Raw genomic sequence first — 15,368 nt, forward strand, 5'->3', positions numbered from 1 at the left:
CTAAAATTTACATTTATGTTAAGTTTTTTGTGCTGGTACATTTGAGTTGTTTGTATGATTATGGAAATTACTCTGTGTGTTATGTGGAAGTAAGTGCATTTGAAGGCTGTGTTAGAATCAAGATATATCACTTTTATCAGCTTTGGTCGTGTTTTGTTATACTTTTAATATTAATGTGAAACGGAATCCACTTATTATGTTATTTTTTTGTTGTGATCTGCCTTCTAAAAAATTCCTAAATTTCATTTCTTCTAAACTTTAATTGATTTTTGACTCTTTATTTGATAGGTTCATGTTGGTTTTGTAGCGATTGCAAATTTGTGTGAAAGCATATGTATGTATGCAAGCTTTTCTTTATAAGTTGAATCTCTCATCTGTAGCAGGCAATGTCTATCATGAAGATTCAAAACCAAAATATGTTTGGTGCTGAGTTTTTTAGAGCTTTTTTTGTGTGCCCCCTATCCTGTGTTTTTTTGTGAATTTGCAATTTAGGAATTTGAAATATCGTAAAGGAAACAAAGAAATATAACAGAGCCTCAGGAATGTACGAAGGGAATAATCATAACCTTAAGGTGGCACTTAACCTACATGCATAAGTTCCTTGGAAGTAATTTTGTTGTGCAAATTCTGTTATCCGGTGCATCTCTTTGATCAATTATCTCCAGGTATCTCTTTTTACCCTTTTTAATAATTAATGTCAGTTTTTCATTCATCCTATAGAAATTTCCTTTTTGCTATTAACCAAATGCTGATGATTAATTAAATTGGATAGTGTTTTCTTAATGGTTTTATGGGAAAGTAAAAAAATATAGAAGCCAATTGTTCTGTTTTTTGCTGCAATCTGGTATGGATTCTTTAGTGTTGTCTATCGTTCATGGAGATTTATTCCTCATGATTGCAGCTATTCATTAATCATGGTTGAATCATTTAGGTATGGTTTATCTAAAAAAAAATCTCCATGCTTATTGATGAATTTGATATAGTTGTGTTGTTTTTTTTGTTTATCTTTTTAGTTATGCTAATATGTATGTATGATTTTAATTTTGTGAGTTTGTGTGTTTTAACTTTGGTGGCCTTTTATTAGATCGCTGGTTTAGAGGAAGATAATACGGTGGCTCCCTCTTTGTGAATGTCATTGTGACTGTTCGATTGAGATGAGAAAGCAAACGAAAGTGGTTGATTTTTTTGCTGCAATCTGGTATGGATTCTTTAGTGTTGTCTATAGTTCATGGAGATTTATTCCTCGTGATTGCAGCTATTCATTAATCATGGTTTGAATCATTTGGGTATGGTTTCTCATAAACAAAAAACTTCTGCTTATTGATGAATTTGAAATAGTTGTGTTATTTTTTTTATCTTCTTAGTTATGCTAATATGTATGTATGATTTTAATTTTGTGAGTTTGTGTGTTTTAACTTTGGTGGCCTTTTATGAGGGAGATGCACTATCTCAACATACATAGCTAATTCACCATGATATTTAAATATATTGCTTGATGAACTATGTTATGATGAGTCTTGCATTTGCATTTGTACAAAATCTCTTATACTTTCTTTTAAGAAGAAAAAATCGAAAAACTCTTATATACTTGATTATGCATTAGCCATTGTCTTTGTCTTATTCAACGCTCATTTTAAGCTAAAGCTAAATGTATACTCCATTACAGTTTGAAAGGAATATTGATTATAGGTTTGTTCTTTTAAGATGCATATTCCATCAACCTGCCATTTGACATATTTATTTATATATGTTAACATAAACAAATTGATACTAAAACTGTATTATTTTGAATATGAAAACAGGTTAACAAGGAATTAAGTCAGATGCTTTGATAAGAATGTTGTTTCAGAACCCACCGTTGAGTTAATTTGCAATTCCAATTCCAAGTCTATGTGAAAACAAGAACGCCTACGCATGTTGCAAGTCATGCTCAGAAGTACTTTCTCCGCCGAAGTAATCTCAATCGCCGTCGCCGTAGATCCAGTAATTTGCAATTCCAATTCCAAGTCTATGTGAAAACAAGAGCGTCTACACATGTTGCAAGTCATGCTCAGAAGTACTTTCTCCGCCGAAGTAATCTCAATCGCCGTTGCCGTAGATCCAGTCTCTTTGATATCACCACCGACACGGTAATTTTTTCGGCAATCTCTTAATAGAAACAATAAAACACTTTTTTTACCTAAATTTGTATTCAATTAGTTACTAATCAATAGAGTAGTATTATGGTATTGCAAAAATGATATTTAATTTTCTGTTATTTTTTTTGGTTTTCTAATTTTGATTCAATCAAGTTCAATGCTATTAAGACTTTTGCCATTTAGGAATTTGAACTATTGTAAAGGAAACAACAACAAAAACATAGAAGAAGTGCAACTTTTGCTTCTTTTTTTTTTTGTGTGGAAATCCTTTGGAAGTTGTAAAGAAATCTAACAAAATTAGAATCGTTTGCTCTATCAAATTCATGGATACTTTCTATTTTTTGGCAAATATCTTCTAATTATGCAAACTAGGACTATGTATGAACCTTGAATGTATAGCTTGGTGTTATATGTTAAGTGATTCATTTGTTTAAATGGTTCATTATGTTAGTCCTTTAGGTTTATAATACAAAATTGTGCCTAATGAAAGTCCCTAGCTACATTGAATTTGTAAGTTGAACTCATTTGTTAAGTCATTCATTTTTAAATTGTTCTCTCAATTGAGAACTCCCACTTTACCGTAAGTTGAATTTGTAGCTTTTCTCGCTTTACAGTAAGTTGAATTTGTACCTTTTACTACTGTTGGTTCGTATATATTATTAGTGCCGTTATTTTTCATGGTATCAATAATCTTAACATAGATCACAAAAAAATGTGATACTAAGTAAAGCCTTAAATCATTTGGTGTACTGCTTTAATTCCATTAATGACATGTAGCATGGATTATGTATACTTTAAACTTGGTTGGATTTTACATCCTTATGCACCAAATAGTACCTTTGATAGCTCATTAGTACATATTGTTGGCTTTCTTATTTGAATTTTATTCATGGCATCCTTCGCACACTTTTGATAACAGTCCAAACATTATTTCTTTCTTATTTTGTTTTCAAAGCATTCATATTCTTAAAGTATTTATTTGCTGTTATTCATTTTATAGTTTATTTGACTTCAAATCTAGCTGCATGGTTGGGACTTATGATCTCAAAGCATGTATGAGTTTTCTTTCTATTCTACTGCTAGATTTTTTTTTGAAGAACATTGGTGATTATAGCATTGCAATTTGTCTGAGAACTAAGAATTTCTGTTTAGAAAGCTATTTGTGGTTGTGCTCTTTTGATCTATTCTTTAGACACCTTATGCTTAATTTAGAGTATTTCTTATAATATGTATGGTTTTTTTAATTGCAGGATTGCATGAAAAAAATGTGTAACAGCCCGCAAGTTGTGTTAGTATGGACAGAAATAACCAACAGTGATTTAAAAACACTAGAATATATCTTATAAGATTATAAGGCTTATGTTTGTTCTGTGCATGCATTTCAAGAGTTTACTCGGCAAGCGTTGATATATATCTTATAATATTTGATGTATCTGGACATCTCTCTGAGTAATAAAAGTTGATGTATTTGGTACACATTTTGAAGCGAATACATTAACTTTCTTTGACTTATTTTTGTTAATATTTTGTTAAGTAAGTGTATGATTTACATGATCTGATCAACTTTGTGTTTATGTTAGGTATCTGTTATTCCAGTGGAGGCAGAACAGGTCAAGAATCAAGATAGGCCTTGAGTTGCCAAAGAGATATTTCTGTGAATATTAAATTGGGATTGTACGATATAATCTTGCTTTTGTCTACTACTTTTACACTGTATATGACCCATGCGGCAGCACGGGTGACATCTACTTAACGACTCACAATTGTAAACGACTCATGCTATTTCAATATTATGTTATATTCGCAGAGTAGATGTTTCATTATAAAATGAACTATGTCATTGCACTTTTATATTAATTTTTTATTTCAGTCAATTATTACTATTGGTATGACCCGTGCGTCAGCACGGGTCGATGGTCTAGTGATCCTAATAAAAGTGACATGATGTTAGCTGCGCGGGCAAGACTAGTCAGGATATATTATAAATTTATAGGAAAATGTTTACATTAGTGTCTCTAGAACACTAGTTAAGGAGACTACTATAGTAAAAAAAAAAAAAAGGGGTCATGTTAACTTGTGCCTTAAGGGCACAAGTTAAGGATCTAAAATAAGAAGGCTAAAGCGCACTTTTCCCCCCTTAACTTCAAAAGGTTGCGATTTTGGCCCCCTAAGTATGAAAACTACAATTTTGGCCCCCCATGTTTAGGGAAATATGCTCTTTTAACCCCCTAACATAAGGGAAATATGTCTTTTGACCCCTTATCTTTTCAAAATGTTGCGATTATGGCCCCTTATCTTTTAACCCCCTTATCTTTTTTTGGACACGTGTCGTCTTCTCATTAGTTTTCAAAGTTAGGGGACCAAAATTGTAGTTTTCAAAGTTAGGGGGCCAAAATCGCAACTTTTTGAAAGATAGAGGGGGAAAAGTGCACTTTAGCCAAATAAGAATTAAAACATGTGTGTTGTATTGAAAAAAATAAGTTTTTAACTTTCCAAGACATTGAATGCACAATCTTCAAAAATAAGTTTCTACATTTGGCTTTTAAACTTGTGTCTTAAGGGCACAAGTTAACATTTCCCAAAAAAAAAATTGAAATTTGTATAGTCAAACCTCTAAAAGTGTAAAGATACTCTTTTTAATGTAAAATTTTCTACTTTGGTTTTCTTAACCAGTACTCCCTCCGTTTTAAAATGAGTGTCGCTTTAGCCAAAAAAAATTGTTTCAAAATGAGTGTCGCTTTCAGTTTCCAATGCAATAATAACTTTTTCTTTTCAATTGTACCCTCCAATTAATACTATGCACACTACTTCCAAAGTATTACTTTTAAAACTAATCAATAGTTAATAAGGATAATTTGGTAAAATAACAATTCTCTTTCTCTTAATCATTGCATTTCTTAATATGTGTGTAAACACCTAAAACGACTCTCATTTTGAAACGGAGGGAGTATTCCCGAAGCATTATTAGTTAGCATGACTCAAATTTATAATAGCTACCAAAGCAATTTAGTACAGTTCATTTGTTGTGTTTGTCCCCACAAAAAGTATTTTTTTTATTTTTGTTTTTGTTTTTTTAGAGGCCTTGAAGAAAAGATTGTGCTGTTTATGTTCTATCACAACAAAGTTATGCTGTTTGTAGTTCTATCACAACTAAAATTCTAATTATGATACTAAAAGGTTGGATCATTTGAAAGGTCCAAAATCTCACAATGCGGCAAACTATAAGGTTCATATATATTTGGAAGCATTATACAAAATTATAAAAATTCCCTTTAGGTAATTTTATAAAAATTTGAGTGTTGAGTTTGTGCATAGACAAGCAAATGAGGTTGTTCGTAAGTTAGCTAAAGTGATCTCATCGTCAACTAGTTTTTAGATTTTGTATAAGATTCCAGAGTGTATTGAACACTCCTTGATTAATGAAATGTTATAAGTTTGTTTTTCTAAAAAAATAGTTCATATCTCAAATGGAAGAGATATTCACATAGGTGTATTATGCGTCTAAAATATAATTATCTTTATCATAAATAAAAAATTCTAATTGTGAGTAACACTAATAAGTGTATTATTTTCGTCACATTTTTATCACTAATTAATCTAGAAAGAAAATTATTGTATATTTGATATGAGATATATTTGTTAGAATCACAATGTGACACATCTACCGCGATACCAAACATGCATTAAATCAATTGTGATACCAAACATGCATTAAACCAGTTCAAAATTATTTTGTCATTAGTACTATGCCTTTATTTTCATGGTGGGGTCATGCGGCACGTATTCATCCTTGTTCATTCAATGTTTAATGTGACCCTAGTAGACCCTAAAAGATGAATACTTAAATTTGATTTACATTTCCAAAAATCCTTTGAGGTTTTTTTTTCAGTGGAGAGGAAAATAATAGTAAATTTTAAAATAATTAATATAATCATTGGAAAAATGGGTTTAAGGTACCACATTTACACTTACACATCACAATTTAATATCGCTAAATTTATTCGTTGTGAAAACTATAAAATTGAAAAACCATTTTTCCTTCAAAAATACATTTTAGACATTATAACTAAAACAAGATTACTAAAAACATGACTCTATAACCATCCCCAAGTATCACTATAAGAGAGAGGTTTCTCTCAAACTTGAACTTTAAGACTCATCAACATGCACTTACTATGATTTTGCAAATGCAGGGGCAAGAAATCATTACACAGACATCGAAGGGGTGAGTTTCGAAAACAGTTAATAGTATAAATCACCAACATCAAACATCAACACAGTTTAAACCGTTGAAGTATAAATGGTGCCCCATAAAATCACTGAGTATGAAAAGCATTATTTTAATCAACTTTTAACAAAAACCTTGGAAACTTATGTGGTTTGTTATGAAGTGCTTCCCTTATTCACTTAGTATTTCGAGCAATATTTGTAGGATTGAGAGTGTTGGTTTGGTGAATTTTCTTTGTGTAGAGAGTATTCATACTCAAGTTTGGGAGGACTGTTTTATGATGGATACGACGAAGCAAGAAAGAACTGTTGCACTATTAAGGCAGAGCCGCGGAACGTTTTAAAAGAGAGCGACTTAGTCTTCGACTCAGCCAAAATCGTTTATCTAACCAAATTGTTTTTTGTGTTCAAGTTTGATTTTTTGCATAAATAATTTCAAGTGTTCGACAGAAGCAACAACAAATTAAAGTGTTGAAGAAATGTTCCAACAATTTTAAGATGTCCAGTATCTGTCATGTTGTTGGACATGTTGTTGTTCTTGTGGGTTTGAACAAGTCATTTCAGTGTAAAGGTATATTTTTCAACGAACTTCAAAAAGTTGATCATGGTGAAATCTTCTGTTGTTTTTGTATTTCTAAACTGTTGTATTTGAATTTCCAAATTCCTTTTTGTAAAAGAATATTTACTGAAGTTGTTACTAGGTCGAGTCTCGATCAGGTCGCTCTCTTTAAGACGTTTCGTGGCACTGCTCAAAGTTGTGCAAGGCAGACTATCAACCACGCCGCCTCCAAGATAAAACAAGCGCAACTACAATTGTGTGGTTAACTACTGCACTGTAGAAATCCGTTTGAGATTTACACCCTCAAATATGGTACTAAAACCACTCTTTAATACTGAAACCACTTTAATATGACATTGTTACCACTCTATTATGGTGCGGAGACCACTCAACTATGGTGTTACCACCATTTAACTTTAATTTATGTAAAATATCAATATGGCACTACGACCACTCAAATATGGTGATACCACTATGCCCCTTAATTACCATGATAGTTAACTGTCATTGAAAATATTAATGTAATTTTAGGTTTGTGGAAGAGCAGTTACCATGATGGCACTATTTCGAAAAACAGTAATGCTATTTCAAGCGAACATAAACTCACGAATGCCTCGCGAATTGATTCCTACCACTGGATTTTACCCTTTGCAAATCATGGACGGTTGGATAAAAGGAAGTGAAGTGCTACAATTACAAGGATAAGGCGTGGTGATAATTTCGTGTTAGGGTTTGTCGCTAGAAGTAGCATTTCCGTTCGAAAATCTATCTGAAGCTACGTTCCACAGGTCTACGAAGCACGAGCGCAAGTCGAGATGCCCTACACCATGGTGTTTATGGCAGAGTACTTTTGGCCTTCTGGCTCTTGTTTTTGCGCAATGAAATGGTAAAAAAAAAAAAAAAAAAGCCAAATATCAAACACAAGCTCTACTTAAAGCAAAGTAAAAGCATCACCAAAAAAAAAAAAAAAAGGCAAAGTAAAGTAAAATCTTAACCAATGCACTGTTATAAACATTTGGATAAATATAACTAATGTATTTGGGTACATTATAATTAAGTATATCAAAAATTAAAATAAGAGTAATTTAGTTATCTTTTGTACAATATTGTAGTAGCACCGCGTTTTGTGGGGTTCATCTTTCTGTGCTGGATTAGCCTGTCAAAAGCAAGCACCTTCGCTGTACTCTCATTGTTTGGCATCCAATTCATTGTGTATAATTTTATTTTATACAATCTAATCATTCATGAACACATTTCACTTACTCTTTCTATAAATACTTATAAGCTTCTTTGTCATCTCACTTCATATCATATAGTGTACTTGAATCCTCCACACACTATGGCATTCTCTAGAAACTTCATTGTTTCATCACTTCTCCTCTCACTTGTTCTTTTTCATATGGTTGAAGCACACCAACTTGTAAGGCATACTTGTCTTCTTTCACCTATATACTTCCTCTTTCTTATTATATCATGTGTTCCTTTATCATATTTGTCTCAAATTATTCTTATTTATTTGTCATCATTCTATAATGATACAACATTTATTATTACTTTTACTAATATTGTTCTTATTTTTATTCCGGATATCTCATGTATTCATCTTAAAGTTGAATTTTTAATCATTAGACTACTTAAAAAGAAAAAAAAAAGTAGATGTATTTACATATAGTTTGAACTCCAACTCATCGATTTAAGTAGTTATGTGTGTGAGTTTCCGATAACTATTGTCATTTCGTTTATTTATAACATAAGTACAAACTAAAAATCGATACACATAATCATTGTTGTAAGAAAAATGCATATATAAAATGAGACACATAATGTAGCAGTTAATCTGTTCAATCTAATTAAAAGATTAGTTAATGGGATAATTATGTATAATTATGTACTCCTATATCATTGTTTTCCAAATTGTATCCACACGTTAACCATTTACCTAATCCACATGTACTGTTTTTAACTAACAGATGAGCAACTTTGGAGCTACATCGCCATCCCCTCTTCCTCAAACTATATAGTAATATTAATTTTCAAACTTATATTGTCTGACCAAAAATAGCTAGTTGATTTAATGGGTCTAATTATTTAAGAACGTTTGTTATGGTGTACAATGTATAGATTGTGGGGATGCTTGTAAGGGAAGGTGTCTATTATCATCAAGGCCAAATCTGTGTAAGAGAGCTTGTGGTAGTTGTTGTGCTGTGTGCAAGTGTGTCCCTCCTGGCACTGCTGGAAACTTTGATTCATGTGAATGTTATGCTAAACTCACCACCCGCAATCAAATTCGAAAGTGTCCTTGATTTAAGTATATGGAGAGAATAGAAGTGATACAAACACTTTCTTTAGTAATTTCTTTTTAATACTTTTACTACTACTAATGGTCAAAATTTATGTGGGTCTTATTGTTATGAAATATTTATATACAAACATATAAATATACGTACCATAAGTTTTTTGTAATGTTTTTGTGCAACAAAAAAAATGAATTATTCTATTAATGATTTTTCAAAATTGATGTACTTGGCCCGATTATTAATATATTTCAATAAATTTCCGTATTTTACAGTCGAATTAATAAATATATAATCTGATTTTATCGTTGAATTTTTTTTTATCAAATTGTTTAATGGTTAAAACAAATGGGTGTATAAGTTTGAACCCAGCTCATGTATATATAATGTAATTTTTCTAACAACTTAGTTATATTCACCGAAACTATCCTACTCATTCTACGGTGCCATCAAAAAATAAATAAATCTAATTCTCCAACATTGGTTATAGACAAAATTAACTAATATCCAACTTTCTTTTTAGGTTTTGTCAAAAAAGGGATTAGACATACACGAAAAAGAAATCAGGGGTTGGGATGAAGTGGGAATCATGCTGGGCAAAATGTCTCATTCCCCTCATTTCTCAAAAGCTCCTAAATTTTTTGCTGTCAATTTTGACTCTTTAAATCACACGTCTGAACGATATTTATTCAGATTGACCAACAACATAACATTCATAACTGTCAATCAAGACAAAAATTAACGACGATATATAGATAGAACATAACAATTGGTGGAGCGTTTCTTCCACACCCCAAACAAAATATTAAGATTTTTGGTTTCATAAAATAAAATAAAAACTGTTGGACCATCTATATGGAGTATTGACTAATGTCGCATGTTAGACTAGAAACATGCAGGTAGATGTAAAATAAATAAACTTTGTATTAACATATGTCTCCGTTGAGAATCTTTGCACTTTGGTGGCCGATTTTATGATAATAATAGTGATAATGTGTTTGATAAGTTCATGAACAATGATATTTAGATGTCAAATTTCTCACTTCTCCCCGTTTATAAGATGTGAGTTTAATCATTAATCTACTCTACAAAAAGAAAATAATGATAATCTTAGCTGTACTTAACATGATCAACACTTTTTTGTGAGAACATAATATTATTACTATCATATCTTTTACTTTTTTTTAAGTTAAAATGAAATTTATTTAAAACACAAAGAATCCTAGCAAGCACAAGGAATGCTAGGCTAGGAAACTTAAAAAGCAACACACAAAGGAAAAGTGTGCCGTATATATGCGGAACACCCAAACAAACCCCCATGTATCAAATACAAACTTCTACAAACAAACCAAAAACACCCTCCACCGAGGGGCCCTCGATACCAATAAAAACTAAACACCAAACCAAGAAGTCATCTCCAAAAACCAAATTCTAAACGTCTGTGCAATAGCATAAACAAATCTTGTGCCAAACCGTAGAAAAACCTCTCCAAACTAACCAATAAACCTACCAAAAACCCATGTAACCACACCTTAAACAAGCCACGCCGTCTAACATCCATGTATTTGAAAACCCCATCATCAACAAACTCATAGAAGAAAACTCACAAAAGCATAACCACCACAAGCACCACCACCACCACCAAAACTACCATTAACCACCACAAAAACCACCATTAATCCTCACCAAAAACCAGCACCAGCCACCACGAGCATCACCACCAAAAACCACCACGAGCACCACCACAAAAGACCCAACATCAGCACCACCATAGAAACCACCACAAAACACCACAAACAAACACAACCAAAAAAACAACCTACGAGCTCCTCAACATCATCATCACCACAAACAAAGCTCACCGCCACATAAAAATAAAATAAAAATTAGTCAAGGTTGTATGAATTAACCTCCCCTTGCAATATTTCCCAATTGATGGCTAACGTTTTTAATGGCAGTAACAACAATGGTTCATGATAGAATTGGAACCCACCACGAACCACCATGAACTATGCCGAGAACCACCACAAAAAACTAGCAGCACCACTACCATAAACCCCACTGAAAACCATCACAAACCACCACAAAAACACAGCAAACTAACACCACCATGAACGTCAGCGATGGATAAAACAACCGTTGAGAGAAACTGGTGGCCGAGTGATGCGGATGGCCCAAGCTAATCATCGCACCAATTTACTTAATTTTCTTTAGTCAAAAGTGTGCGTACCAATTTATTATATTGTGCATGTAGTGAGTGAGTGCCCCATAGCCACATAGTTTTTTTTTTTTTTTTTTAAGGAAGACAGAGTTGTTATGAAGCCAATGTGTGAGATTTTAAAAATTTAGGATACGAAATAATTTTTTATAATAAAATTTAAATGCATGTAAAATACTTAAAAGAATAAAGAATTGTGTATTGATTACTATTCGTTAATATTTAATTATAAAGCTCATACTTTACAAAAAATAATATTTGTGATCAAAACCGAAAATATACAGTTCTCACATAAGTCATATTCTACTTTCATTCCTTTATCATGACATCAACATAATCATCACTAAAGGAACTCAAAACTTTTGTCTATCACTACAAGAAATGTTGCATATTGCCAGGGAACAATGCCAGGAGCAAGAACTCTTGACAAATTTGCCAGGAGCAATGCCAGGGACGCCCCTGGCAAAATGTCATAGCAAAATACGGGACCACCTTTTTCGTGAACCAGGGGTAAGCCCCTCACAAATTTCAATAACCCCTGGCAAATTTTAAGGCCCAAAATCAAATTCAAAGAGGGAACAGGAAAATGCAGGCGTTGCAGTGAAAAAAACATGGGGTTGCCCTTGTTTATTATTATTATTATTACCCTTGTTGTCAAAAATACTCTTTCCTTATACTCTTATCACTGCTGCTGGTGGCTTGCGACTTCTTCTTCTTCTTTTTGCTTGAACCACACTTCCCAATTCTTTCAGCCACCACAACTTCACCATCATACCTCCTTCCACCACACCACAGCCACCATTGAAACCCTCTCCTCCCCCTCTTCAAAAACTACCCATTTATTTTATCGATTAGTTAGATTTGAAAAACCCCAATCATCACCTTCTCTCTTAATTTCTAGTCACTATGATCCTCTTTTTGAGAAACCAAACCCACCATCTTCTTCCTCATGATGTTAGCAACAAAACCCCTTGGTTTATTTCATGATCGGAGAACTTTCACCCGCAACCACCGTGCCGGAGATCACTGCCACCGCGTCGGAAAAATCATTTGCGGCCTTTTCATCCCTTTCTATTCTTCATCTTGGTGAGTTCTCTCTTCTTTCTCTTCTCTACACTATATTTTAGAAGTTTTATATTTATTTTCGGATTTTTGCTTAGATACACTAATTGAACATGTTATTTTTGTTAAAATGATGATTTTTAAGCTTCCTAATAAGGCCCAAGGGGATATATTAGAATTGGTTGTTGTTTGGGTTTTGTTTGGTACTATTGTATCATTGAAAATCATAATTTAGAGTAACTTAGACATAAACAATTTTCTTTGGAATTTGATAACTTGTAGACTTTGATGTGGATTGAACTTTAATCCTTGAATTGATGCTTTTGTTGGGATAACTTGTTGGAAATTAGTAATGGTGACTAATCGTATTAGTAAAATCACATTTAAAGTGATGTGGATTCAAAGTAATATGAAGAATTCAATATCTGATGTATTGATTCTTGTACTTTGTTCTAGTTTTCGTGTCTTTGTTAAGTTGTGTACGACTTATCGTCGTTTGAATTACAAGAAAAGAGAATCCATCCTTTGATGAGGAGGATTCATATGTAAACCAAATATATAAATCTTAGATTATACAGAGCAAGGTAATTAGTAAATGTTGTCATTGAGGGTTTGGATCCATAACAGCAAAACAGATTTACTCTGTTGCCATTCTGATAGAAGTGTGCTTTCATATCCAGTGGCATAATGTTTTTCAGTTAGATTATGTTTGGTTAGATTATGTTTTTCAGTAAAGAACAGTGTTGTAACTTGTTTGTAATGTACCTCTTTGAGGGTATGCAATAACCATTCAACAATATTGTTGTAATGAAAGTTGGATGTGTGATTTGCAATATAAGGAAGGAAGAGAGATTGGTACATGTTATTCATTCCTTACCTACTGAGGTTGACTTTCAGGCTCCCACACCTAATCCTTTTTCGGCCTAACTATATTTCTAATCCATCAAATGTGGTAATTTTAGCTTTTGGCCTAACTATGTTATTATTCAATCAGTCACTGAATTTTGAGTTTGAGGTTGGTTCGCTTACATTATACTTTCACTTAATCATCTTCATCAAAACCTTAAGCACACAAGTCTTTGCAACATAGGGCTCCAAATTCTTTATAATAAACTTATAGGTTTCATAATGATGTAACATGGTAGGCACGTTTCAATATTGCAGAGATAGGATCTGAGATTATATCAGATTGTGCTAACTTCTAAATAATGCACTGCTATGTACAAAACTGAATTTTTGTGAATGTCTTGTGTCTTATCTTGTATTTTGATGCTCATGAATCACTGAACTTGTGTAATTTTGCATTGTTTCATGTCATTTATCTATGTGTACCTGAATTTCCTGTGTTAAACTTGAACTAAACCTTAAGTTAGATATTTTTTCATGTCATTTATCTATGTGTACCTGAATTTCATTCAAATTTGGTTTTGTTGGCACAGGAGGATACGCTACATGATCTTAATTGATGTGGATCTTCCTAAACATATGTTATACCATCTTCCTGCATAGAACACATCGCAACACAGTTATGCACCACTGATGCACCACAGTTATGAGGATTCGAAGAGTTTTCGTATGCAATTGGACTGATACAGACATCTAATACTCAAGAGTTGAAGCACTTGATTTGGTACACATCCAAAGGCAATGATTTTGAGTTAATATTTTCTCCCTTTTTCTGTAGCTATTTCAATTAATAAATCAACTTTGTTATTTACCAATGGAGTTCTATAGTCCCCATACATTTGTGTTGTTGCAATCATATATAAAAAAAATTGAATATGTTTGATGTCTCCGTTATCCATAATTTATTTTATTCATAAATGAATGATGTTATACTATTATTTATATCTTGTAATTTTGTAATATGTATTTAGGTTTGTGTTTTTGTTTTGTTGAAGTTAATTTGTATAATTTGTTCAAGTTAATTTTAAAATTATTTTAATTATTAAATTTTAATATTTTGATTTTTTAAACATTTAAAAAAAAGTTTTTTTTAAAAAAAATCGTACACATTTTGCCAGGGGTTAACCCCTGGCAACCCCTGGTAATTTCCCTGGCATGGTTTGAAAATGACTGATGTGATCATCTGCAAAAGCCTGCATTGACCAGAATACGTCAGTAAAGCCTGCAATCATGCAGACACAGTTTGCCAGGGGTTGAGCCAGGGCCTGTGCCAGGAGCGCATTTGCCAGGAGCTAAAGCCCTGGCAGGGTCATTTGCGATGAGCAGATTTGCTGGGTATTCTGCTCCTGGCAAAACTCCTGGCAAACGTCCATTTGCCAAGGCTTTCTGCATTTTGCCAAGGCTTCTGCCCCTGGCAAAATGCAACATTTCTTGTAGTGTATAAAAACATTTAAATACGGCTCATCGAGAGACAATTCTACTAATTCACAAATTAAATTGAATCGTATACATCTTTACTAAATTCTCACAACATTGTCTTATTTTTTTTCGTCCATCTTTTCTAAGATACGCATCTATGAAGTATCTTGTAAAAAAAATTACCCTTCGATAGAAAAAAAATAAAAAGTAATAATTATGATTCTTCTTGCAACACATATGCTAGCTAGTATATATGGAGTATCAATATTCGATATGGATGCATATATGATATGGATACGTCTTCATGTTTGAAGTGTCCAATTTTATAGCTACATAAATAAAGTATGAATCAACTCTTTACTGACTATACCAACTTCTATCGGCTTAATTTGAATAAATTATATTGATTTAATTATGATGTAAATATATCCACCGTACTTTAAAATTTCAAGGCTAAAATATGACCTATTATTCGTCATAGGTTTTTTTAGAATTAACAACATTCGTCATTGGATTTTTTAGGATTAACCCGTTCATGTTGTCTA

At 32.5% G+C, this 15,368-nt stretch overlaps 1 protein-coding gene and 2 long non-coding RNA genes across 3 annotated transcripts; all 3 read left to right on the plus strand.

Annotated features, from left to right (window-relative positions):
• Positions 1-1,807: 1,807 nt before the first annotated feature.
• Positions 1,808-3,946, plus strand: LOC146900705 (uncharacterized). Its single transcript, XR_015022546.1, has 2 exons — positions 1,808-2,129; positions 3,719-3,946. It is a non-coding gene; the product is annotated as an uncharacterized LOC146900705 (long non-coding RNA).
• A 4,110-nt stretch (positions 3,947-8,056) lies between these two features.
• On the plus strand, positions 8,057-9,506 carry LOC146900706 (gibberellin-regulated protein 11-like). Its single transcript, XM_085735092.1, has 3 exons — positions 8,057-8,344; positions 8,895-8,938; positions 9,041-9,506. Exons 1-3 carry the CDS (start codon positions 8,264-8,266, stop codon positions 9,225-9,227), a joined length of 312 nt encoding a protein of 103 aa, XP_085591218.1. The 5' UTR covers positions 8,057-8,263; the 3' UTR covers positions 9,228-9,506.
• A 2,523-nt stretch (positions 9,507-12,029) lies between these two features.
• LOC146900707 (uncharacterized) lies at positions 12,030-14,346 on the plus strand. The gene is made up of 2 exons (XR_015022514.1): positions 12,030-12,522; positions 13,938-14,346. It is a non-coding gene; the product is annotated as an uncharacterized LOC146900707 (long non-coding RNA).
• Positions 14,347-15,368: the final 1,022 nt, after the last annotated feature.

This window comes from Medicago sativa, chromosome 8 (assembly GCF_051527215.1).
Source record: "Medicago sativa cultivar Bolivia chromosome 8, Bolivia_mono, whole genome shotgun sequence".
Lineage (NCBI taxonomy): Eukaryota > Viridiplantae > Streptophyta > Magnoliopsida > Fabales > Fabaceae > Medicago > Medicago sativa.

Bases quoted from the DNA above. Each gene is read 5' to 3' on its own strand.
- LOC146900706 (XM_085735092.1), top strand. From the start codon at position 8,264: ATGGCATTCTCTAGAAACTTCATTGTTTCATCACTTCTCCTCTCACTT. The intron at 8,345-8,894 runs GTAAGGCATACT...TTTAACTAACAG, and splicing joins TGGTTGAAGCACACCAACTT to ATGAGCAACTTTGGAGCTAC. The intron at 8,939-9,040 runs TATATAGTAATA...TGGTGTACAATG, and splicing joins CCATCCCCTCTTCCTCAAAC to TATAGATTGTGGGGATGCTT.